This window comes from Chrysemys picta, chromosome 18, assembly GCF_011386835.1.
Source record: "Chrysemys picta bellii isolate R12L10 chromosome 18, ASM1138683v2, whole genome shotgun sequence".
NCBI lineage: Eukaryota > Metazoa > Chordata > Testudines > Emydidae > Chrysemys > Chrysemys picta.
The window spans coordinates 9166276-9190558 of NC_088808.1; the positions used below are offsets into that span (position 1 = coordinate 9166276).

Below are 24283 nucleotides of genomic sequence, written 5' to 3' on the forward strand. Positions count from 1 at the left end.
GTGACTCCAGGGTAGGACTGTTATAGTCCTTTAGGAATTCATACTTTTACTGGGTCGGTGAAATCTAAGCTTAGAACATACAAGCAGTTCGGGGTCTCTGCCCTGCTTCTTGACACTCTGGCGCTTATGGTCATGATCCAGACAGCATGACAGAGCAGGGCTGCCCAGAGGGCGGAGGGGGGGGCAATTGGGGCAATTTGCCCCAGGCCCCACAGGGGCCCCGCAAGCCCTGGCCCGGCGGCGGTCCGGGTCTTCGGCGGCATTTTGGCGGCGTGGGGCCCTTCAGTTGCTCCGCGTCTTCGGCGGCATTTCAGTGGCGGGTCCTTCAGTGCTGCCGAAGACGTGGAGCAACGAAAGGGCCCCCGCCGCCAAAATGCCGCCGAAGACGCGGACCGCCGCCAGGTGAGTACAAGCGCCGCAGCTCCCCTGCTTTGCCCCAGGGCCCCTGAATCCTCTGGGCGGCCCTGTGACAGAGTGGTTTAAGGGATTTACACTCATCGCCTACTGAGCATCCCCAAGAAATACTGGATTCAACTCCTCGTGGGTTTGGTTTGCTGGAGCCTTGATAAATAAATAAAGGATCTGAAACATTGAAATTATTTCTCGAAACAGGTTTACATGCACTACAAGCAGACAAGGATTCATTGGTTTCCAGGGAGCATAGCATGCTTACCTAGATCAGGGAAAGTTGCCTTCAAATGTAGCAATGCCACATTTGCTATAGGGAAGCATCTGTACTTTGGAGCAGCAAAGAACAGGACTGGAGAAGGCAAACACTGGTTCATTTGTAAGACTCTACCATCAGTCAGTGCAAACTGCATCCTTGGGGCTTCAGTGAAGTGCTTGTGCAGACTGCCTTATGTAAGGGAAACTAACTGAGCATAATGCCTCTGCTGAGGGTGTTACCTCTATGTATTACTGGAGTGAGGAGGAATAGGACAGATAATGAGACATGAGCTTCTGGATGCATGCACATGCAGGATGGCTGTTTGGTCGAGGCAAAGTATACAAAGAATGGAGAGAAGCTGTAGTGACAGCCTCTGTTATTGTGATATGATGTGCAAGGAATGCTTAGTCTCCAAGGAGTATAAATGGACTGGAGGCAGCACTATAATACATGCATGGCTGCTGGGTTATTATATTAGATCTGATCTCGGTAAAGAGTGAAATAGCAACAAGAATTGGGCTGAATCTTGACATCCTCTCTTACTGCCACATGTAGAGGTTCAGATAGCTCAGAGCATTGGCCTGCTAAACCCAGGGTTGTGAGTTCAGTCCTTGAGGGGGCCATTTAGGAAACTGGGGTGTAAAAAAAAAAAACTGTCTGGGGATTGGTCCTGCTTTGAGCAGGGGGCTGGACTAGATGATCTCCCGAGGTCCCTTCCAACCCTGATATTCTCTGATTCTTAAATAGGCATGAGGGTGCCTGAAGTCCTGGCCCTTTCAATCGCCCTGTGTCATGCAGAAAGGAGATGCCCATCTCACAGATGATTAGTGTTATTCAGTGGAACTGACCATGGAGGACAGGCAGAATTTTAAAGGCCTGGACTGCTCTAAATATCCAGTAGTTGAAAAGAGGCCTAGAAGGCATTCAGGTTAGATAAATGGGCCTGTGAAGTTAACCTTATTTTTTGAAAGCTCAGAGAGGAAGGTTAATTGCAGCTGAAGTTAGGAATAAAGATTTGGATGGGTTCTTAATTCACCTGAACCTGTTCTCCCCTCCCTCGCCCTAAAACTGGACGATCTCTTTAAGTGTCAACATTACTCAGTTTCACAGGGAAACAGCCAACACAGTTCTCTCCTTTCCTCCACATTAATCAATGTTTGGTGGTGGTTGTTCTTTTTTTACACAAAAAACACACACACACAAAGCAGCAGCCTTTAAACGGGTACCTGTCACGACAAAAGCAGTGAGGGGCTCTGTGTGGACCCCTGCATTGGTGGTGCCCTGAATGTTAATATCATAGCCAGTGCAATCTGCCAGGCCTGAGATGCGAGCGCTGCGGGCCCTTCCTGACACCGTAAGCTCCTGCGGCGCGTGGGTTGCATAGGAATCTCTAACATTTATAACAAACTTTGCAAAAGGCCCATCTCTCGCGGTCCATGAGAGGTTGAAGCTGTCGGGGGTAACGTTTGTGAGTGTGAGCGTGCCCAGCTGTGGCTTGGCCTCTGAAGGAAAAGGAACACAGGGGAAGAGAAAGCATTACTTAGAGCAGGGCGGTGCTTAGTAGCAGAAGAGAGTTATGGCTATTGAAGGGTGTAGAGAAACACAGCCGGCCTTTACCATCTGCTGAGCAATGGGTGAAGAAACAAGGAGCTGGGCATTACAAATAGCCATTGAAAAGGGCTTTTAATTTAACCTCTTGCAGGTGTTTATTAGTTTTAATTTTTTTTCTTGCTCTTTTTTGTTTACTGTTAAATATATTCAGTGGTCTGGTCTAAACTTGGGCCTGATTTGCGGAAGTGCTAAGCGCACACAACTCCCCGTGAAATCCAAGGGAACTGCAGAGGCTTAGAACCTCTGAAAATTAGGCGCTCGATGACTGCACAAATCTGAAGCGTGATTACTTTTGCAGAAGGCCAACTCTCTAAATTATGGGACACTTCATGTTAAAGTGCTTTACCAAGCAGGTCAGGATCATTATCCCCACTGTCCAGATGGGGAAACTGAGGCACAAGTGAATTAAGAGATTTGTCCAAGCTCATACAGCAGGCCAGTGGCAGCACCCCATTCACCAGGTCCCACTGTGGACCACTGAATGGAGGACACAAGATCACTGCAACCCCCTTTTTCAGGCCTTTATAATTCTTCTTAGGGAAAAATATTCCCTTTTGGCATAAATTTCATTCTCATCCTCAAAGGAATAACTTGGGAAATTGGAGTCAAATCCATCCAGCTTTCACATAATTCAACAATGAGGAATCTATTGAAACCCCATTTGTTAAAATGTTTTGGGGACATGAAAGTGTTGGTTAAATGGAGTCAGTGATATTCAGGGGGGGTTATTGGGTAAGTGACTCACCCTGGGGGACGTAATCATGACAACAACAGAACGATTAAAGAACAGAGAGCGACCTATAATTAATTGACATATGAACTGATGTAAGTTACCGCAATTTACCCACCCAAGACTTAGGTTAAATGGGCCAGGAGAGTTTGTTCCCCATCCTCTCTGCTGCCTTGGTCTAGTCCAGGAGCAGGGACAGCTCAGTGACCCCAATTAAGGATGCATGCTGGGACTGTCATCATGCAGAGCCAGCATGGTTGGTAATGAAGTTGTCATGGCGAGAGCTCGGTGCCTGGGGAGATCAGAAAGTATTCAAGATGCAAACATACGTAAGGGAGAATGTGGTGAAACCAGGCATGGGGCACTCAGTCCTGCATGCAGGTTGAAGAGAACAATCTTTTCCACACCGAACCCGAAACGGGCACATTCCTTCACATGCCATTCGCACCCAGCTCAGGCAGGCCCGTGTCATGGCATCCCGATTTCAAAGGTTACTACATGCAGCACAAGTTGAAAATCCCTCCAGGCAAGGCTTAGTGAGCTCCCAACATCCGGTAGTCACCATCAGCGTTGGAAAGGCTCTGGCATCCCCTGGAAGGCACTGTGGTGCCCATTCCCCTACAAGACTCACTGGCACCCGTGCAAGTGATAGTGTACAGGGCCGAACATCAAGAAGGGATGGACTTCCTTTTCAATCCCAGCTCACTGCTGGGGGGATGGGGAAAGATGCCAGGCAGAAAAAAACTCTTGGTACCAGCACTAAATAACTGGACCACTCCATGCAGTTCCTGTTGGTCATTTAACATGCTACCCAAAGCACCAGTAAAAGATACAAATGCCATGAGAGACATTTGACCTTTACAAACAAAGAACCAAAATGGCATGCAGTTGCCTTTCTGGTATGACAAGGACATAGCGCCCATTCCCGTGATAAGAAAGATCACAGGCAAATGAGGAGAGAGGGTGTGGAATGAACACAAAGAGTATTCCAAGTCAAATGCAAGGATGTTCCAGAGAGAATCATCTGGAGCAATTCAGTTATATATACAGAGAGCTTGCAGATAAGTGTATATATAAATAAACCAATCAAAGGTTTACCATTGTGCTTCCTTAATTCTGGGGACACTTTTCAGCCATTTCCAAGGTCCCAGATCCGCTACTTTCAAAGCAGTCTTGGATTCAGCTTATTCCAACCTGTCCCCCTAGTGACCCTTTCTTTAATTTACTAACGAGGGCCATCTAGATGAGGAAAAGTGATGTCACTTTGGAGCCACGTTCTAGAGCAGTTTGGTGGACAGGAAAAGAAAGAATAGAAAAAGTAAATCTGGAAGGTGAAATACCTGTGGTAACCAGTGCTGTCAAAGTCTGAGCACCTTGGTCATCAACTAGACCATGCAGTTGGACAGTGTAATTAGTGGCGGCTCTTAGGTTGGTGATTACAAAACTCCGTGAAGCCCCTGGCACCGTGTGCACCAGAGAATCCAAAGGCAAGTCAGAGTTTATAACTTCTAAAACAAAGCGATCAAAGGCGGCATCCTGAGCTTCCCATGTGAGGGACACACGGTCTGAGGTAGCGTTTGAGACAGTGAGTTTGCTAAGGAGAGGTTCGTCTACTAGAGGAAGAAAAACAAATGGAAATGTGTTGGAATTATTAGAACCAAAAATCAAATCAAATCAATGTCAGAGGAGTCAGAGATGGAAAAGACCGATTTAATCACATTTTCTGCACCAGGACCCCTATCATCTTAGCCAAAATCTCACCAGGATCCCCCTCCCATTTAGTAGTATGAGCAGCATGGGCAGCATGATTTTGACCCACTGACACCTGTTTGTAATCCTCCTGGGGGTCATGATCCCCAGGCTGAGAAACCCTAATTCATCCCTCTGCCGGGATCCCACTCCCCGCTTACAAATGTATCTGCTATTGACTTGATCACAGATTCTTCATATTATGTTGAACTGCGACTGGCATCCTAAAGTTCCATAGAACTGTCTGTCAACCACGTCAGCAGCAGCATCACATTGTTACAATTCCTCCAACGTATACAGATTTTAAGATAAAGCAAGGTCTATTCCTGGCAATCTGTGAGGAGATATAACCTGCATTACTTGTATAATTGGTCACAAGGTTAATGCAGGCACCTTGTTTTGAGATAACTTTGTGCAGGGAACCATTTGCAGAGGTCATATGAATGGAGTCAACATGGGTAATAAACGATCGCTGCCTGTGATACAGTACCCCCCCCTCCCCTTGAGTAATTCATCTACTTTTGTACAACGATAGGATTCCTTCTTTCCTTTGAACGACTGTGCTACAGAGAGATCCAGATGTGAAACTTCAGGCTAAGAGCAAAATCCATACCTGTGCAGCCAGCCAGCCCAGGGCCGTGAACCACTTCAGTCCCATGTAAAACCTAATCTGAGGTTTTAAATGGGATTACAGTCGTGCATAGGCCTTATATAATTCCTCTGCCATGGAGTCAATTTCACCCAAATCCCATTCAAAAAGTAAAAAAACCTTTGCCTACACATCTGCCTATTCAAGAGAAATAACCCCCCTAAATGCAACCTAACAGATACGAACACATGTTGCAATGCTGAGGTGTGCCTAGAGAAGTATTGGCTCCACGCTCAGCCCCTGAGCAAACTTGTGGAGGTTCTCCTCTGTACCAGAAGTGGCCCCTGCTCAGATGAAGCCGAGAGGAAAGAAAGCTGATTTTTTTCTGTTGTGAATAAGAACACCGCTCGTCGCCGTGGTTACCTTTCCCTGCACTGGACGGGCGGGTTAAACATAATTTTACAGGTTAAAATAATGCCTGCAGCTCTTCATCAGAAGGCGTTGTAGGGTGAGGTAGAGGATTTGGTGCCGGGTGGATGGCTGGGGAAGGTAAGGGTGTGGGAAAGGTCAGGTCCTGTAAAGAAGAGTTAGGAGAAAGCCGAGTTAGTATGTGAGGTAGGTTTATATACCTGTAGTAGCTGCAGCACTTATTGTCTTTGTGCGGAAATCACCCGTGCTCCCAGAGAGGTAGACAATAAAATCAGTTTTGGGGGAAAGCCCTGAGATATGAGCAGTCCTTAAGTTGCCTGAAATGTTGTACTCCATGGGCTCCAGTAACCTGCTAGAATCAATAATTTCAATGGTAAAGGTCTTGAAGGCCTCATCCGGGGCTGTCCAGGAAAGGTGGAAGCTTTCGGGGGTAATGCTGGAAACCATTAGTTCACCAACTTCGGGTTCTGCTGCTAAAGAGGAAAACAAAATGAGTGAGAATTAGATGCCCCCTCTAAAGCCTTATGTTCAGCAATGCTGTGCTTGCATCTACAGCTGCCAGAGTTCTACGTTGAAAAGGGGAATGGAGGGTTGGAATAACAGGTTGCTGCAAGCGGACATGAGCGAAGGGGAAGAAAGTCAAAAAGAGAAAGCGTCTAACAATGCCGCATAGATGGAAGCTGTAAGACTGCAGTGGTCGTCCATGCTTCTGAGCGCAGCCAAGCATCTTTCAGTAGGTCTTCACTGCAGCTGGGACCTGCTCCTCAGTGCAGGTAGACAGACCCACACTAGCTGTACTCAAGCTAATCTGCTAAAAATAGCAGTGTAGCTGGGGTAGCATCGGCAGCTGCTCAGGCGAGTCACCTGAATACCAACCCACATGGCCCCTCGGGGTACCTACTTGGATGGCTAGCCCAAGCCTCCCCCTATGCTCCCCGCTGCTACTCTGCCATTTTTAGTGTGCTAGCTCACGCCGAGCTAAGGCATGTCTGTTTACTAAGACTGGGAAACACATTCCCAACTGCAGTGTAGATGTACCCTTCGAGGTCTGAGCATGAAAGCAGATGCGTAAGAACACACTGAGGGCCTTAAAGACTTGGAGAATACACGTCACTGTTTTAAGAGAAGCTGAAACTAGATCCATGGCTTGGTCAAGGAGAAAGGGTCGAGTTTCATTTGAGCTTTTCCTCTCTCCCTTCCTGTTTAAAACACACGAAAGTTGGCATCTAGTCCTGGAGCTTGAGCCAAAGTACAAAGCTGTGGTAGCTCCCTGGGGCTTCCTTCCCTTCTGCAGACATCCCTGACAGGCCCCCAAAAGGCGCAGAACATTCTGACAATGGAAAATCCCCCGGAAAGAAGTCTTGAAAAGCCAGGTGGTGAGTGTGACTGGAATAGAAGGGAAAACCCAAGTAAGGTGTCCTCTGCTGTTTCCATTAAACTAAGAGAGACAGAGCAATGCATAAGCCATACTTCGGCAGGACGCTGTGGATATGTCTACATCAGAGGTCGGCAACCTTTCAAAAGTGGTGTGCCGAGTCTTCATTTATTCACTCTAATTTAAGGTTTCGCGTGCCAGTCATACATTTTAACGGTTTTAGAAGGTTTCTTTCTATAAGTCTATAATATAGAACTAAACTATTGTTGTATGTAAAGTAAATAAGGTTTTTAAAATGTTTAAGAAGCTTCATTTAAAAGTAAATTAAAATGCAGAGTCCCCCAGACCGGTGGCCAGGACCCGGGCAGTGTGAGTGCCACTGAAAATCAGCTTGCGTGTTGCCTACCTCTGGTCTACATGGTAAGCACAAACCCGTGGCAGCGAGTCTCAGAGCCTAAGTCTACAGATTTGGATTTGCTCTACAGGGCTAAAAATAGCAGATGTCCAGGCTTGAGCTGGGGTCTGTTTTCTTTTTAGCCCCCTAAAGTTTACTTTCTCCACCTAAAGGAGATTTATCGCCATTGTGCCTAGACTATAATCTGATATCAACCCATACTCAGAACTCTTGATGGAAGCTTTTAGTGAAAAGTCAATGGCAGTATACAGCGCAAAGCAAGCAATTCATGTCATAAAAACCACTCTAGCCAAGCCAAGTCATGTAACGCACCACCGCAACAAGCAAACAGTGCATCCTCATTTTGGTAATTCAGTTATACATTTTCCTAGTTCCTTCTAGCTGCTGGATAAAATGTGCCCAGAGAGAGCAAACGAGTAAGTCTGAGCCATCCTCCAAGCTAGAGAGAAGTGGCAGCAGGTTACAAAGGGCTTTAAGGATGGGTTCTGAAACAGATCATTTCTGCATCTGATGGAAGAGCCACTGCGTCTCAGCCATTGTCACTGAGTAAATGAGATATAGAAAGTCCCATTATTTATAGCCTAAGTATCTAGAAGCGGCAGTGGCATGGAACAATCCAAGGAAGGGTATGTTTGACTTGTTACGATAGAAGTGCACTGTATTCTAGGAGAAATATTCCCAAGGCATAGCTAAACGAGAGTGGTTGCAATCCATTGCAAGTACAGAGCAGGTAGAGCAAATAAAAAAACCCTGCAAGGTGAAGATGAGGGACAAAATCCAAATTGGAAGGGAAAAAAAATCAAATAGCTGACCGGGCAGGTGGAACATGTGGTCTAGGGGGTCGGCAACCTTTCAGAAGTGATGTGCCAAGTCTTCATTTATTCAGTCTAATTTAAGGTTTCGCGTGCCAGTCATACATTTTAACTTTTTAGACGGTCTCTTTCTATAAGTCTATAATATAGAATGAAACTATTTTGTATGTAAAGTAAATAAGGTTTTTAAAATGTTTAAGAAGCTTCATTTAAAATTAAATTAAAATGCAGAGCCCCCCGGACCAGTGGCCAGGACCCGGGCAGTGTGAGCGCCACTGAAAATCAGCTCGCATGCTGCCTTCGGCACATGTGCCATAGGTTGCTTACCCCTGATTTAGAGTTTTGTAGATCATTAAAACAATGTTATTTTTTATTTATGAGCGATAGGCCTCAACCCAAACCATGGAACATCTTTGAGCTTTGAGGGATGCAAGATCTGGAGAGGAATGTGGGGACTAGTGCCCATCTCTGCTTTTCACCAACCCAGATATCATATTTACATCACTGAAAGGTGAATGCAGATCCGTGAAAGGTGCACAGATGAGTCATAAAAATTACTTTCATTATTATTGATAATTTTAGGCAATTTTTGGTGGTTTAAAGCCTGAGTCTCCTCTCACCTACACCAGCTTTACACCGGTGTAATTCTGTTGACTTTAGTGAAGTTACTCCTGATTTACACATTGGGAGAGCAGTAACAGAGTCATACTGGTTAACAGCCCAATACATGAGATCACCCCATAGCAGTAATTCCATATTGTTTTTTGTGCATTGTTTAGGAAATAACTTTTGGAATCCAAAAAAACACAAGTGCTTAATGCCTTGAGTATCTGGGCTATAAAGTCAAGTTTTCACAGCTTTCACAAGGCAATGTCTGCTCTTTCTGATCATGTGCAATGGACATTTGGGTCTTGCAACCAGAGAAGTGAGTAAAATAAGCAAACAAAAGGACACATGGGAGCTCCTGAAAGCAAATGACAGCATAGTGGCCCTGAGACTCTCACTAGAAAATCTGATCATCATGAGACATTTCCAAGCATGATATGTTCAGCCAAGCTTTGATAAGCCTCTAGGATTAAGGGTGCTCATGCAAAAGAATGCAGACATTCAAGCTCTCACTGGACTCTGTAATAGCTCTGGCCTATATGCCTCTCTGCAAAGAAGGAAGGAGCATGGAAAGTGATGAATGAATTAGAAAGGGTACCTGTTGTGGTGTTAACAGAAAGGGGTTTGGTCCTGTAGCCCTGAATCACACCATAAAGGGTGACAGTGTAGGGCATGTTAGCCTTGAGGCCAGTAACAGTCACAAAGCGCAGGCTGCCTGTGACTGTGAGATTCCAAGTTTCTTCTGGATTGTTTGGATCCTGCACCTGGATGACAAAAGTCTCATAGGCCCCTTCTGCTGCTGTCCAGTTGAGTTGGAAACCATCCCATCTAACCTTCGATACTGTTAACTTTCCGAGCTCAGGTTCCTCCTCTGAATAAGGACAGAGAGTCAATTAGTTACTCAAATTACAGATTAAAGTAACCAATAATTGGGGTGCTACCTGATGACTTTCCATGCTAATGAATTTCAGTTATAATTAGTGTACCTATATGCACTATAACACACACTTATAGATTTATGTCTGTCCTTGGTAACTCAGTGGAAAGTTTCCTTCAGAGACTTGGCAATGCAGAGCCGTACAACAAGGCGAGAGCAACAATAATAAATAATCATCATTTTAATACTATAATATTTCATGTAGGAGGCAGCTTTGGCGCTTAGAGCATTTTACAAACATTAATTAAGGCTCCTTATAAGGCAAGTCAGTATTTCTATAACCATTTTACAGCTGCCATTAATAATTCAATGCTCGCCACTCTAACGTGATTGTGATCCCGCAGTATTTCCCGTTCCAAGGTTAGACAGATACAGAAGTTCATGTAAGTACCGAGGGCTGTGAATTTTATGTTTTTAATGGTGTCCACTTGAAGAAAGGTTGGTTTTGTTTGTTTGTTTGTGTTTTAAAAAAAATCAATTCCTAATTCAAAATGACAAAGCATGAATAGTGGTTTCTCCGCCTGTACCTGCCCATCTTTAGAGATTTGCCCTAATTGTGGGCCTAATTGTGGTTAACACAAGTTTAATGAGGGCAGATAACAATAACTTCTTTAAAACTACAAGCTTATTACTTCAAAATAAGAATCTCAGGGACATGCTATAGAAAGCCTTCCTGTGGTGAGGGAAGACAACTGACAGACATTAAGCTTTTCAAAGTCACGCTGGAAAATAGCATCTTCTTATCTGTTGGTTATGCATGGGGAATCTCCTCTTTTAATCTGTGGCTAACTTTCGGACTGGGCCCTTTCCATAGCTCTTTTCTCTCTTCTTTGCATGGCTGAAATCAAGGTAAGACAGCCGTAATAATGATGACAGGGCCTGATTGTGCACCCCTTTACACACGTTACTGAGCACTTACTCGTGAGAGATGTTCCACCAGGACCTGGTTTTCAGTTATACTCAAGGTTCCTTTAAGCCACATTGGTGGAAGGTGCTTTAAAGGCGTGCACCCATTTTAAGGCAGGGTGGTGTAAAGGGACGTTAGTCTAAATGAGAAGCAGGCCCAATGAGATTACTTGTGTAGTTGCTCATCATGTAAAGTAAGGGTTGCACATAGTGTGTGTGTGCTTGCGTGTATTGCATGCCCTAATGGATACACCATGGGCTCAATTTTCAGAAATGCCTAGCCATTAGGAGCACCCATTGACTTAACCGGATTTATGAATACTCAGGCCCTATATCTCTGTATAGGAAAGTGGTATCACTCAGGTCCACTGAAGCACCAACCAGCTGCCTCCCATCCCCCTGTGACCCTGGAGAGATGACAATGTAGAGTCACTTTTCACATCAATGCTGCTCAAGAACTTTGCATGAGCTGTTTGAATGAAAATAGGGATCAGACACGCATTATGATATAATGCAAATCCTGGCTAGGTAGCACTGTTCAGCTGGAAAGGGAGAATGCAGGCTGGAAAAGAAATCAGTGATCATTTGATGGCAGTAGAGTTAAATAAGACATTCCTTTAAAATCAAAATACACCCCCTCCCCCCCAAAAAAGAAATCAAGTCACAGCAAAGTCTTTCAAGGAAAAACATTATCTATTTTGCAAATGCCATAACAACTTAAAAGCCATTCAGATTTCCCTGAACATAACGTTCAATTTCCATTCTCTTCCAAGACGCAGGCTCACAAAAACACTTTTCCTTTCCGTTTCCTGTTCAGGGACATGCATGTCTGATCTGGAAATGCATCCAGCTCCCATCATGCTCTCCTGTTCTCAAACACAAATCATGCAACGCACCAATTCTGATTGCTGGGGCGCTCAGCCAGCCTCACCCATAAAGCCTGGACTATACATGACAACGGAGATGACCATGACACGGGGAGTGAAAGGAAGAGATGATGTTACTTAGGTTAAAAAAAAAAAGATGTAACACATCATAGAAAAAGATGAGACTGTTCTAACCATTCCTGGGGTAGCCATGGCTTGGGTAAATCCTTTGTCTCACACAGACAGTGATTTTGGTACTGGTATGTGGACTGGGAGTATCGCTAGTCTATTGTCTATTTCTCCAACTGTACATTTGTATCTTGGTACTTGATCATTAGTGAATTGCACTCAGTTTAGACGATTGTTTCCTTTTACTGTTGTATTGTTCAGGGAGAAATGAATGTACTAAAGGAAAATAAGAGGCTGTTTAAAAACTTTGAAAACCCACTCACAATGTGTTACAATCTTTTTTTCCCCTTCAGACATCATCACTTCCATGGAAACACTGCCAGATACTACCTCCTTGCAATCTTCCTTTTGTTTGGATCAAAATCCAAACAAAACCCAGTCACATATCCTGCTATTTCCATGTGTCTTGTAAATAGCTGATGCATCAAATCCCCTCTTTGCATGCAATTTGTAAAGGGAGAATCAATGCTATGTCCCTTCAAAAGCTGGATGGGGAACTGTCCATGCCACATAACTCAATGCCCTCATTCCAAAGCAAGACGGGTTTTGTCCCATGCAGAAAATAATTTCACAAAGCCTGGCATTTCTGCAATGGCAGCGCAGTGCGAGATGAAACCCAGAATGTCAAAGCAGAAATGAGAACATATGGATAACAAAATCCATAGAAAATACCTGTGGCAGCTAGAACATCCAGTGACTGAGAGAGCTGACCTTGAGAGCTTCCATGGAGATTAATCAGATATTGTGTGCCAGCTGTGAGATTGGTAAATTCTGTTTCTCGTAGGTTTCCCGGCACAAAGATTTCCTGGGTCCTTTTTAAACTGGGCAGGCTTTTCAGAGTGATAAAGAACTGATCAAATAATGCATCTTGTGCTGCCCAGGACACTGTGAAACTATTGAAAGTCCTGCCTGTTATTTTAAGATCATGAAGTTGGGCAGTGGTTTCCAGGATGGAAAACTCAGTGGGCACTGAAAGCAGAGCGTGAGAATCAGTGCTTGGGTTTGTTAAGTAACTTAGCTCAGTAGGTGCTGGGCTGGTAGGATTAAGTGTTGTTTCATTGTCTGATTCTCCAGATGCTGTGACTAGATGTGCTAAACAGAGGTAAATCACAAGTTAAGTTTTCCTTATTTAAAAAAAAGGCAAAGAAACCAAATGACGCCTAACATCTGAGAGAGGTTAGTTTCTGCAGTTTGCATTAAAAATCTCTAAAACAGAGAAAGCAGATGGGATAACTGATTGTTTGGAGACTGAATCCAGGTCATAAGCAAAGGAGATATTACAAAGCATAATGTCAGTCTCATACCTGCCACACTCAATGGTAGCTCTAAAGCATCAATCACGATAGCTAGCAATTTAAGGACACTCGTTTTCAGTAGAGATACTGGGCCAGATCCTCAACTAGAGTAAATCAACGTAGCTTCATTGACTCCCATGGAACAATGCTGATTTACGCTGGCTAAGAATTTGTCCCTCGATCTCTTAAACATGCCTTCGATCCACACAATAGGGCAGTTAACGCTGCTGATGGAAATCAGAAATGGAACGCATGCTAGGGCTGCAAACATATCGAATACAGACTGAGAATTCAGGTCTAGCAGTAGCATTGCAAAATGTCTTCCTGCCCTAAGAAAAACAAACTTGGAGCTGTTGTCTGTCTGTACACATGCCGCATTCTTAAAAAAAAGAAAAAAGAGAGAGAATGTGAGCCTTCTTCCTTTAAAGAGTTCACGAGACAAAGAGATGAGCCAGCACGTGCTCTGTGCGCGGGGTGTCCATGCTACCCAAGAAATTAACATGCCTTAGACCACAATCAGCCTTTGGGGTTTTGAGGGTTACACAGAGAAGAGAGAATGCCCATCTCAATTGGAGAGCAACAGGCAGATAACTTTTCTGAGTCTTCAATTAGCCATGCAGCATTATCTCTTCCTTAGTGGACTAGCCACATCATTCCCCACTGAACCAGCTGCCCTGCTTTCTTGTCTCAATGGCATTCATTTAAAAGACAGCGAGCAGCCTTCCACCATCAGGCAGATCAGCATGGGTACGTACCCTCGATTCAATAGCTGTCTCCAAACTGACAAGATACTAGCGTAGCACAAAAATGTTTGCAGAAGAGAAAGAACAATTTAAACATCTTGAAACAAAAGCAAATAAAAAAAGGGGATATCTAGAAAATACATTTCCAGCACAAATACTCATGTAAAGTACTTTTCTGCTGACCTTCAAGAAATCTGAAAGCCTATGGGAACAATTCACTTATACTGGTCACGGATCAGTGTAACTCTATTATTGACTTAGATAGAGTTCCACTCCAGTGTGAGACCAGAACCAGGCCCTATATACTGTATAACTGAAAGGCAGTAGCTTTATTATCATGATAGTACATTACCTACAATGACCACTACTACACTAATTCCCATTTTGCCAGTGAGGATACTGAGTTAGTCTATAGTTATTAACTGGCTTTTTCAGAGTCATTATGTTAATGTGACACCCCGGGGGTGGGGCTTGAGGAAAGCATGCAACATCTAAATATTAACATACTACGAGTCTGTGAACTGCATTACACAGTCTGCATTTTGCCAAGAGATGCCACCCATTCTTTTCTAAGTATATGTGGCAACAACAGAATCTGAGCAGTGTGTTAATTGAAGGCAAATGCTGCCTAAACGTTGACCACTCTACATGCGTGCTGCTAGCTAACATATATTGTAGAGTACATCCAACTACACCTCTACCCCGATATAACGCTGTCCTCAGGAGCCAAAAAATCTTACCGCGTTATAGGTGAAACCACATTATATCGAACTTGCTTTGACCCACCGGAGCACGCAGCCCTGCCCCCCCAGAGCGCTGCTTTACCGCGTTATATCCGAATTTGTGTTATATCGGGTCGCGTTATATTGGGGTAGAGGTGTATATAGACATGCATTGCATACATACACAGAACAGCAGAATTAGGAGAAGAGCAAAATTATCACATAGATACAGGATCCATTATGCAAATTGAAATGGAGATCGTGGAAACATGCAGAAAAGAATGCACAGCATGGAAAGATGTGAGCGGAAAAGGCAGACTGATTTTATATATCCCCTTTGCACTTGCTGCAGAGCTAAACACATAACTGAGGGGGAAAGGTGACAATTAGAGCTAGTTGACAATTTCTGAATTTCAGAAATTTGACAAAAATTTCATAATTCAGAAAAAAAAGGGAAAAGGTTTCAGTGATATTGTCACAAAATTCTAGCCCTCCCCCTATTGGTTTGAGCAGATTCAAAGTTGACCGAAGGTTTTCAATTGCCAAAATATCAAATTTTGAAATTCCAAAATAAAAAGGGGAATTTTTGAAAAAAAGTCACAATTTTCTTCCTTTTTTTCTGACCAGCCCTAACGAAAATGACTCCATTTTAATTATTTATAGGCAAGGACTTAATTTTTCATGCAGTCTGTTACTAATAGAAAGAAGGATGGTGGAATATGTGAGAACTCCAGCGAGTAACTCACACGAAGGGGACACCCTTGCAACTAGTATTGAATTCTGGATCTTACTGTTACCAATAGGTTAAACATACTGGGTCAAATGCTGCTCTTAGTTTTGCCCATGGGACACCACTGACTTCAGTTGGAGTTGCAGGGCATAAATTGGCCCATGGCATGCAGGTAAAACTACACTGTCATATTATTTAGAATCATTTTATTGCAAAACTAGCTATGGATACTGTTTGGGGGTTTAACATCAAAACCCACAAAGGGGAAATGAATGGATAAGTAGGGAGAAAACCTAATTAGCTCCAAACTAACCCATAATAGAAAAATGTATGGCTTAGTGTACAGACATAGAACTGAGACAGAAATGCAAAATAGCTGGATACGTGGAAAACATCCAGGTAATGTAGCTAGTGATAGCTATCAATGCATAAGAGATTGTTAACAACTAGAGGAATGGACAACAGAAAATGTAAGTAACAGTTTGATCGTTGAATAACGAAGTGGATAGGTGGCAGAGACAAGTGAAGGTAACAACATTTAGATAAATGGACAAAAGAGAAACAAACTAGAAGCCCTGGATGGATGGGTGAGAGCCAGACAGAATGTCACCTAGCAGAACGATGAATGAATAGCAGATGCAGAGGAATTCAACACACGGAAGGACATTTGGATGGACAACAGATAAATTGCTATGAGAATTCCTTGTCAAAGTGAAATACTGTATCTATATTTATTATCCTGAGGGTAAAACTTTCAAACTGAGCTGTCCCTTTTATACATATAGCTTATCCTTTCCTATATGGATGTTCTTGGGTCTTCTAGGGGAATTCCATTTTAATTTCTCACTGGTACTTTCACTATGAAGAATGTTAATGCCCTGCCTGGATGTCAGATTTCTCTGGGTGCTTGGGACGGAGCTGGGAGTGTTCCTTTCTACTATTTCTTGTTTCTGTCTTTTGTCTTTTGCTTTATTTATTGGAAAGAGGGGGCCACAATCAATTCAGTGCCAGATCTCCCATCGACCCAAGTTGCTAGGGGGGGAGGGATAGCTCAGTGGTTTGAGCATTGGCCTACTAAACCCAGGGTTGTGAGTTCAATCCTTGAGGGAGCCATTTAGGGATCTGAGGCAAAAATCTGTCTGGGGATTGGTGCTGCTTTGAGCAGGGCATTGGATTGGATGACCTCCTGAGGTCCCTTCCAACCCTGATAGTCTATGATTATGCCTCAGGGCTCTCACCCTCCCAAGATAGGATTTCAGCATCAGGGTCAACCATGAAACCTCCATCCTATTTTGGGACCCCCATTTAAATATCCCTCTCTTCTGTCTCAGCTAGATGGTTAAGCTACCTTCGTACCACTGGAGAACAACAAAGGAAGTAATTGGTGGCCAGGATCTGATTTAAGGTCTTGCTTGTGATGGATTAACAAACCACAATGACTACCATTAAAAATTTTATATTGCCAGTATTCGCTGCATACTGATATCTGCAATACCCATTTATGCCTTTGCTTCAAACAGGAATCAGATGTGGTAACTGTGTAGCATCTGTTGGCAAATTACTTTTCAGTGGTAATCACTGTAGGTTCCTGTCAGGCTGACTCACCTATTCATTGTTGATAATGTTACTTTGAACGTGGGAAAACGGGGACACAACTTCAGACAAGCAGAAGCCATAAGAGAAAGAAGGACTGACAGAATATTGTCAAGGGTCCTCAGCAGATAGACTGAATCTTCTTTAGTCATTCAACAGAGTAGGAAGCTACCTTCTCCAAGCCATGCTCCCATTCAGCTCTTGACCTGTAACTCACTTCCAGAGACAAGAGAGCATCTCATCCAAGACATGCCAGTAGTCACTGAACAATCTGTGCACCGTTGCAGAGGAATGTTAAGAGGGCTCCCAGCTATTATGAAGTCCATTCATTTATTTCCACATGCCACTCATGCATAACGTATTACTGTCCCTCCTTCTCCAGCATCCACATTATGCTACTCAGGCATTGCTCCAGAACTGGAGCAGGGAGAAATCTGACTGCTCAGTTTCCTCAAAGCTGGGCTATGTGGGCTATGCCTCGATAAATGTATTTGGAAAGATATGCTGGAGAAATGGTCTTTCCAGCTAATACTTGGCTTATTCCCCTTTGCTTATCATATCATTCTAAACTGCAAATATACCACGCTCATGGGTGGAACAACTAACAAAGTGGACCATGATTAGGGACCCCTTAGTTAATAACTGAAAGGATGTACCTGTTGTAGCCACAGCTTCAAGAGGATGGGAGCGCTGTCCTCCAATCATTCCGTACACCTTGATTTTGTAAGATGTGTTAGCCTGGAGGCCATCAATCACAGTGCCTAAGGAGTCTCCGGGCATGAAGACTTCTGCAAGGGGCCCAGCTGCCCACGCCACCTCCTTGTACTCCACAACAAAACTAGTGTAGGCTCCTGAGTCCGCCTTCCACGAGAGACTAAAGCCATGCGCTGTCACATTGGAGACCACAACATCCCTCAGCGTATCCTCCCCCATCCCAGAAGCCTCTGTGCTCCAAGATCCAGAATACTCATCTGGGCCAGGAGTCGGCTCCCGCTTTAGCTCTAGACTACGTGTGGCTATAAAGAAACAAACAAGCAAAGGGTAGAATATGAAATACTTAATTCCTTCCTTTTTTCAAAGAACCAAAGTCAATGAACTGTGCATTTCACACTGATCACCTGGCCGTGAGTAGAACCATCTAAGCAGATTTTGAAACCAGGACCTTCAGCACCAAAGCACAAACCTCTACCACATGAGCTAAAGGATCCATTCAGTTATTTGGTAGCAGTAGATGACTGTTATCCACTAATGGGCCGGTCACTGAAGGAGATTGTGACACACCCTTTGCCAGTGTGCTACACAATTCACAAAGATTCTTAATTTGTGTGTGTGTATGTGCGCACGCAAAGGGGGTGGGTGTTGTTTATATTCTCAGAGGGAGATTGAAGAAAGTATGGGGGAGAACCAGCCAAACATACAATGCATAAGAAAATAATGTCTTCAGCTCAAGGGCCGGAGCAACGCCTATCTTACAAGATTTCAGTAGGAGATAATTGACTGATGCAAACAAAAAAAAACCCTGCAAAACAAAACCAAAGGCTCCCTGACCTCTGCAGGCCTGACTGAACAAGTCAGGAAGGATTAAGGAGAAAGACTAAAATACACAACATGGGAAAAGGAAGGGAACTTTGGAAGCAAATACTCCCTGCCCTAAAGCAGATTGCATTCTATAAGCTGCATATGAATCAGTTTCCTTTTTTTTTTTCCCCCGTGAGGAGGACAGATCTCTCTTTTAATGAACAAGTGTTTCCAAGCTGCGCCCCTGGGTTCCTCCACTTCATCCTTCCTAGGATACAAAGAGCTAGTTCGGTCCTAGCCATGCTCCTGGTGCCTTCCACTTGAATCAGTTACTCTCTGCTCCCTGCTGCCCAGAGCAAGCACTCCCCTGCCGCCCCATGGTGAAACGGCTTGAAAGCCATCTATAGCTGTGGGCAGAGTGTGTGAGCTAACAAGATTTGTTTTGCTTGGCCTGAGGACTGGAGGATCTCACACATGCTGGGACATGGACAGAATAATGAAAGAAGCAAGCCCCCAGTTCACACACCCACAAGATCTTATTTTACAGCTCCTGATTCTTATGCATTTGGGATGCATCCGTCCCCAATCAAGGGACAGATCCCAGAGAAACGTTACATCCACTAATGCTGCTGCCTCTCAGGTGTTGCTTCAGGAGATTCTCGGTTTATTCATGGGCCAGAGCAAACACTTAGAACATTACACTGGTTTCATGCATTTTCTTTTTTTAAGTATCCCAAGAAGATAAAGAATAAGGCTTGGGGGCTTTGATTCTGATGCTGGAAATGACTAGCTTGTGAAACTCCACAGCAAGGTCCTTTTGATGTATGTTGTTTAAACCTTTTCACCCTCTATGTGTATTTCCTGTGAGGGTCTGAAGATTCTTCAAAGAGAAGGGGGAGAAACAACCCTGGAAAGATCAAAGCTTTCTTCATCCCTGCAGTGTAGACCTTCCGCTTTGTTCTGTGTGTCAGTGCCTCCTATGTTTTCTCCCACTTGGCTACTGGCCTTATTTATTCATCATACAATTTACTTAATGTGGATGTTTACAGCATATGAACTCTCAGCTGTCTTGAATTATCCAACTCTGTAAACCATTTATAGGTACAGTTGGCATGAAAATTAAAATGGAAAATAAGGTTGGGTTGGATTGGATTGACCGTGTGGCAGCAAAATAAGGTGCCTACTTTAATTTTCAGACGTCACAATACCAGGCAATGTTCTCTTGTCTACAACTGCTAATTTGTAAGCTCTGGGATTTCTTGCATGGGTTTGTACTCTAGATGGAATTGAGGGAAAGAAGATGAAACTCTCAGGCCCAGATCTTCAGCTGGTGCCAACTGATGTAACCTCACTGTTTTCAGTGCAGCTTTGCTGATTTACACCAGGTGAGTGCTAGTCCACAATATTTAAACATAGAACACTCTGAAAACATGTAGGAGCTGATTATCTTTTACCCCAATGCCGTAGCCTGATATAGCCCATTTACACACTGAACTCAACAAGAAACCCCACTGTCTTCAGTAGAAACTCCTTGAGGAATAGGGTACTGCTCAAGGTGAATACTGGTGGAAGAATGGCTCTTTTTTATAGAAGTGTAGCAGTCACGCTATCCAATGGACTCAAGGGACTGAGACTAGCATTATGACATCAGCTTTCCTATGCTATTGAAAGAGAAAAATGGTGACAGGCAAAAGCGGAATTGTGAGGGCTCCAACAATGTTCTGATGCTTTCAGTGTCAAGAAAGGCTGCAATGAAAATTCATTAAGGTGTGTGTAGGGGAACGTTAAAGGGGTGTGTTGTTAACATCGTAGTCCCCCTTCTTCTTTGATTGCTAGAGTGTAGGGAAACAAAATAAACCATTAGACAGACACACACAACATCGTCCGATTTAAAGCAAAGAATGAGGTTGTACATCCCCTGCTGGAGAATAAGTGTATTGTGTGGGTCTCCTTAAGGGATAAGCAAGCACACAACAGAGGAGATGGAGAGAAACAAAGGGATAAGGAAAAAGCAGGGCTACACCTCAGTTGGCTTTCACAGAGAGTAACCAGGTTTCTGCAGCCAGCTGACGTGTTCAAAGCCGGTGACATTCTGCTTGGACCATCTCACCCGCTCGTTAAGAGGATCTGGCACAGTGCACCCATTCAGACCCTGTTACTTACCAGTAGACTCCTTCACCATTGTGGGTTTGCTCTTGTGCCTGCCTTTCTCTGCCACTAGGGTGATGGTATATTCTGTACCAGGCTCCAGCCCTCGCAAGATGTAAGAGGTGCTATCTGCTGGTATCTCAATTTCATTCTTCCTCCCAGAGGGGTTCGTGGAAGTGAGGCGGTAGCGGTCAAACTTGGCCAGTGGTCTTCTCCAGCGGAGGGAGAGTGTCATTTCAGTTTTATCACCGACCACCAAGTCCTTGGGATTATCCAGATCTGCACGTTAAACCACAGAGGTTATTTATACGTCAGAATTTTTTATGTTCCTCGATGCAGGAGCTGTGGACTGCCATGTGGGTATTCTGTCAGCTAACTGGAGAAAGAGCCATAATTATACCTGCTGCCTTAATAGAGTCACTGTATAACACTAGCCTGATTTCCCTTTCTATGCCTTTCAGACCCTATTCCTTGGTCTAAGTAGTAGCAGGTGACGTTCCGTTTATATGCAAACCAAACTGAATCCAGATCTCCCTCACAAACATTCTTTTCAACAGGGCTACATGGAAGAGAGGCAGAATCTGACCCGCGGGTTTATTCATTTTTTAACAACATTCAGTTTCAGCTGGTAATTCCCTCATTGAACTGTGTTTTGAATCTAGAGCACAGGTTCTCAGCCTGGCAGTCATGGGGAGAGTGGGTGCCACAGACAGGTATCAGGGGGTTGCAATCACACTGCCCTTCCCACAGTGTTAACGGAAAGGGGGATACCAGTATGGAAACAGAGGTCTGGATACAAAAAAGGTTGAGATCCATTGAACTAGAGCAAGTTTTTAGGATGACATCCAATCCTGGTTCAAAAGACTCCCAGAGATGGAGAATTTGCCACGTCCCTCACTAAGCTATCCCAAGGGTTAATTGTACCCATTATTAACATTTTATATATTTGGAACTGGACTATACCAAATTTTGTGGGATTTTCTCTTTGCCCCAGCAACATTCACTTTTAGTGGAAGAGACCATGAGGACTGCACAATTTACGAGACAATTTACAATTTAGGGGGAGGGATAGCTCAGTGGTTTGAGCATTGGCCAGGGTTGTGAGTTCAATCCTTGAGGGGGCCACTTAGGGATCTGGGGCAAAATCAGTACTTGGTCCTGCTAGTGAAGGTAGGGGGCTGGACTTGATGACCTTTCAAGGTCCCTTCCAGTTCTACAAGATAGGATATCTCCATTAATTTATAATTTTATATATCTACACTTGGTCCCTAACTGGGGCTCTTGAATGGCTCTGGCTTTCTTTGCCCTTTCCCCCCGTGTGGCCAAGAGAAAGGATCATCTCACCGGTTGCAGCATTGATTGTAGCGGGAGTACTTTCTTTGTCCTGCTTCACTGCTGTCACTCCAATGCCATATTCAGTTCCAGGCCTCAGACCTATGATGAATGTGTAGAGATGTGTCACTGTTTAGGGATGGTGCTAGATAAAATGTTTCTTGGTTTTGTTTTTCATAAGAAAGCTGTAGTGTGTGGTGGCATGGGATCTTTCTTATTCTATGAACATTAAGAGCCAAATTTTCAGGCAGTCTCTAGGTGGCCTCCAATGTGGAGGAAAAAAACTTTCGCATGCACAGTCAACTTGATTATTTATTATTATTATTGCATTACCTAGAGACTCCAACCAAGATCCCTGTGTGCTAGGCACTGTACAAACATCATAAAAAGTGACAGTTCCTGCCTCAAAGAGATGATGATTTAAATAAATTGGACTTGCACGAGTGTGCAGACATCCATGTTGAATGTGAAAATCCCAACTGACTAACTTGCAGGCAAGAGGTCAACTTGCAAGCATAAAAAGGTGCATGCTTACTTTTGCAAGCACATGCAAAAGTGGCATGGAGAACCAGAGACTTGGTGTGAGATTTTTAAAGGTATTTAGGTGCCTGGAGATTCAGAGAGGCACCTAGAGAGATCTCAAAGTTACCTAAAATCAACTGCCATTGATTTCAAAATGGATTTGAAAATTCCACTAGGCACCTATCTGCATCTTTAAATACCTTTAAAAATCTGGCCATCAGGCTGAAAATGTGGCTCTTGACAGGAACAAAGCTACTGTGTACCCAAGTTAGTAAAAAATGAGATTCCTGGTGTCTAAATCATCTTCAAAGTCTTTTACATCCTGAATATTTTCTCTACCTTAAAAATTCAAATACACTTATTATCCCAATCTGCATGGATTTGGGTGTGTCTTTAAAGTCTCTTTCATATATTCACATTTCTCTTTACATCTCTCCAATGTGACTCTTTATAGCTCTACATTTTTGTAAATTCTTTGTAATCCATTCAGAAGATACAGTAATTTGCACTAAGTGGGTCTCCTGTTCCTCTGTTGTGCATATATAATTCTTAGTGTCGGGGAAAGTTCTGTTCATAGCAAAGGAAGAGCAGATCTCTCTAGATAGCTTATGGGACCCTAATGAAAACAATGCTGTTATTGAATATTGATGCAATTAGGTTGTGATTATATAAATATTATGGTGGGCTGAGGCACCAGCTGGGGACTTAAAGCCCAAACTCTGGTTCAATTCAAAAGCCCTTTACTCATGGATAGTTTTATTAATCTAAGATTTCAAAACAGCCAACAGCTGGGAGGGGAGAGGACAAGGCCTTCTCCTTGCAGAAGCTTCCTCTTTGTTTTTAGAGCCCTGCCCCAGATCAACCATGTGACAGGCAGGGTACCTGGGTTCTATTTGTAACCCCTTACATACCTTTACACCTTGCCACAGGGCATCATGGTGATAGGAGGTCAGATCTCCGGATGGTTACTGGTGCCAGTTACATTAACAGCAATCTCACTTTGATCCTACCTGTGAGCGTTGTCTTGGTTGTGGCCTGGTTACTCCTTGGCACAGTTATCTCAGCATGGTCTCCACCTGAGATGGGAGCGAACTTGATTCTGTAGTTATCAATGCTGGCTTGGCTGTTCTTCCACTCCAAGGTGATACTGTTGTCTGTCTGAGACAGTCGCTTCAGGTTCTTTGGTGCATCCAAGCCTGAAGAGAGGAAAAAGGGTTTTCTCTCTCAGGACAGAAGGAAAGAATGATTCATACACCTGGCATATGGTACCATCTATAAGATGAGATCAATTTTCCCACAGAAGTTACCACTTCAAGGAAAGCAGACACCTCCTGTGAAAATTTTGCATTTTGTTTCATCGAAAACCCAATTTTCCATCCCATAAAAGTTGTGACGGAAAATTGTTGACCAGCCCTGGAATTCACTATTCAGAAGATACACTCCAACCCTGGCCTAAAGCAGTCTCATATCTTGGAGTGAAATAGGAATTTTATCTAAAAATTCCATGAGCTAGCATCATTCATTCCCATAATGGACTTAAGTCCTGCTTTGGTGAAACAACTCCATCCTGGGGCAAGAGAGGATTTCATTCTCCCTGTTCCATTTATTCCCCAGCATTGTCATATGGCTCCATTAACAGATCCAAACCATGATTGCATGCTAAATTGCACACCTTTTACAAAAACAACAACAACAACGAGGAGTCCTTATGGCACCTTAGAGAGTAACACATTTATTTGGGCATAAATACATAAATAAATTTGTTAGTCTCTAAGGTGTCACAAGGACTCCTCGTTGTT

At 43.7% G+C, this 24283-nt stretch overlaps 1 protein-coding gene across 16 annotated transcripts in view; it reads right to left on the reverse strand.

Annotated features, from left to right (window-relative positions):
* The window catches only part of TNC (tenascin C), a 96361-nt gene that overhangs the window by 26399 nt on the left and 45679 nt on the right, over positions 1-24283 (reverse strand). For 3 of the 16 annotated variants that reach the window (XM_024107477.3, XM_024107478.3, XM_042859690.2), the window contains 9 exons: positions 23495-23680; positions 21975-22064; positions 20646-20909; positions 17621-17980; positions 12554-12973; positions 9582-9854; positions 5976-6248; positions 4349-4621; positions 1894-2169 (listed from right to left, as the gene is read on the reverse strand). In XM_024107477.3, coding sequence (XP_023963245.2) covers positions 1894-2169; positions 4349-4621; positions 5976-6248; positions 9582-9854; positions 12554-12973; positions 17621-17980; positions 20646-20909; positions 21975-22064; positions 23495-23680 — 2415 coding nt within the window. The remainder of the gene's footprint in view (positions 1-1893; positions 2170-4348; positions 4622-5975; positions 6249-9581; positions 9855-12553; positions 12974-17620; positions 17981-20645; positions 20910-21974; positions 22065-23494; positions 23681-24283) is intronic. The other 13 variants (XM_024107486.3, XM_024107485.3, XM_024107479.3 and 10 more) reach the window with 12 other exon arrangements.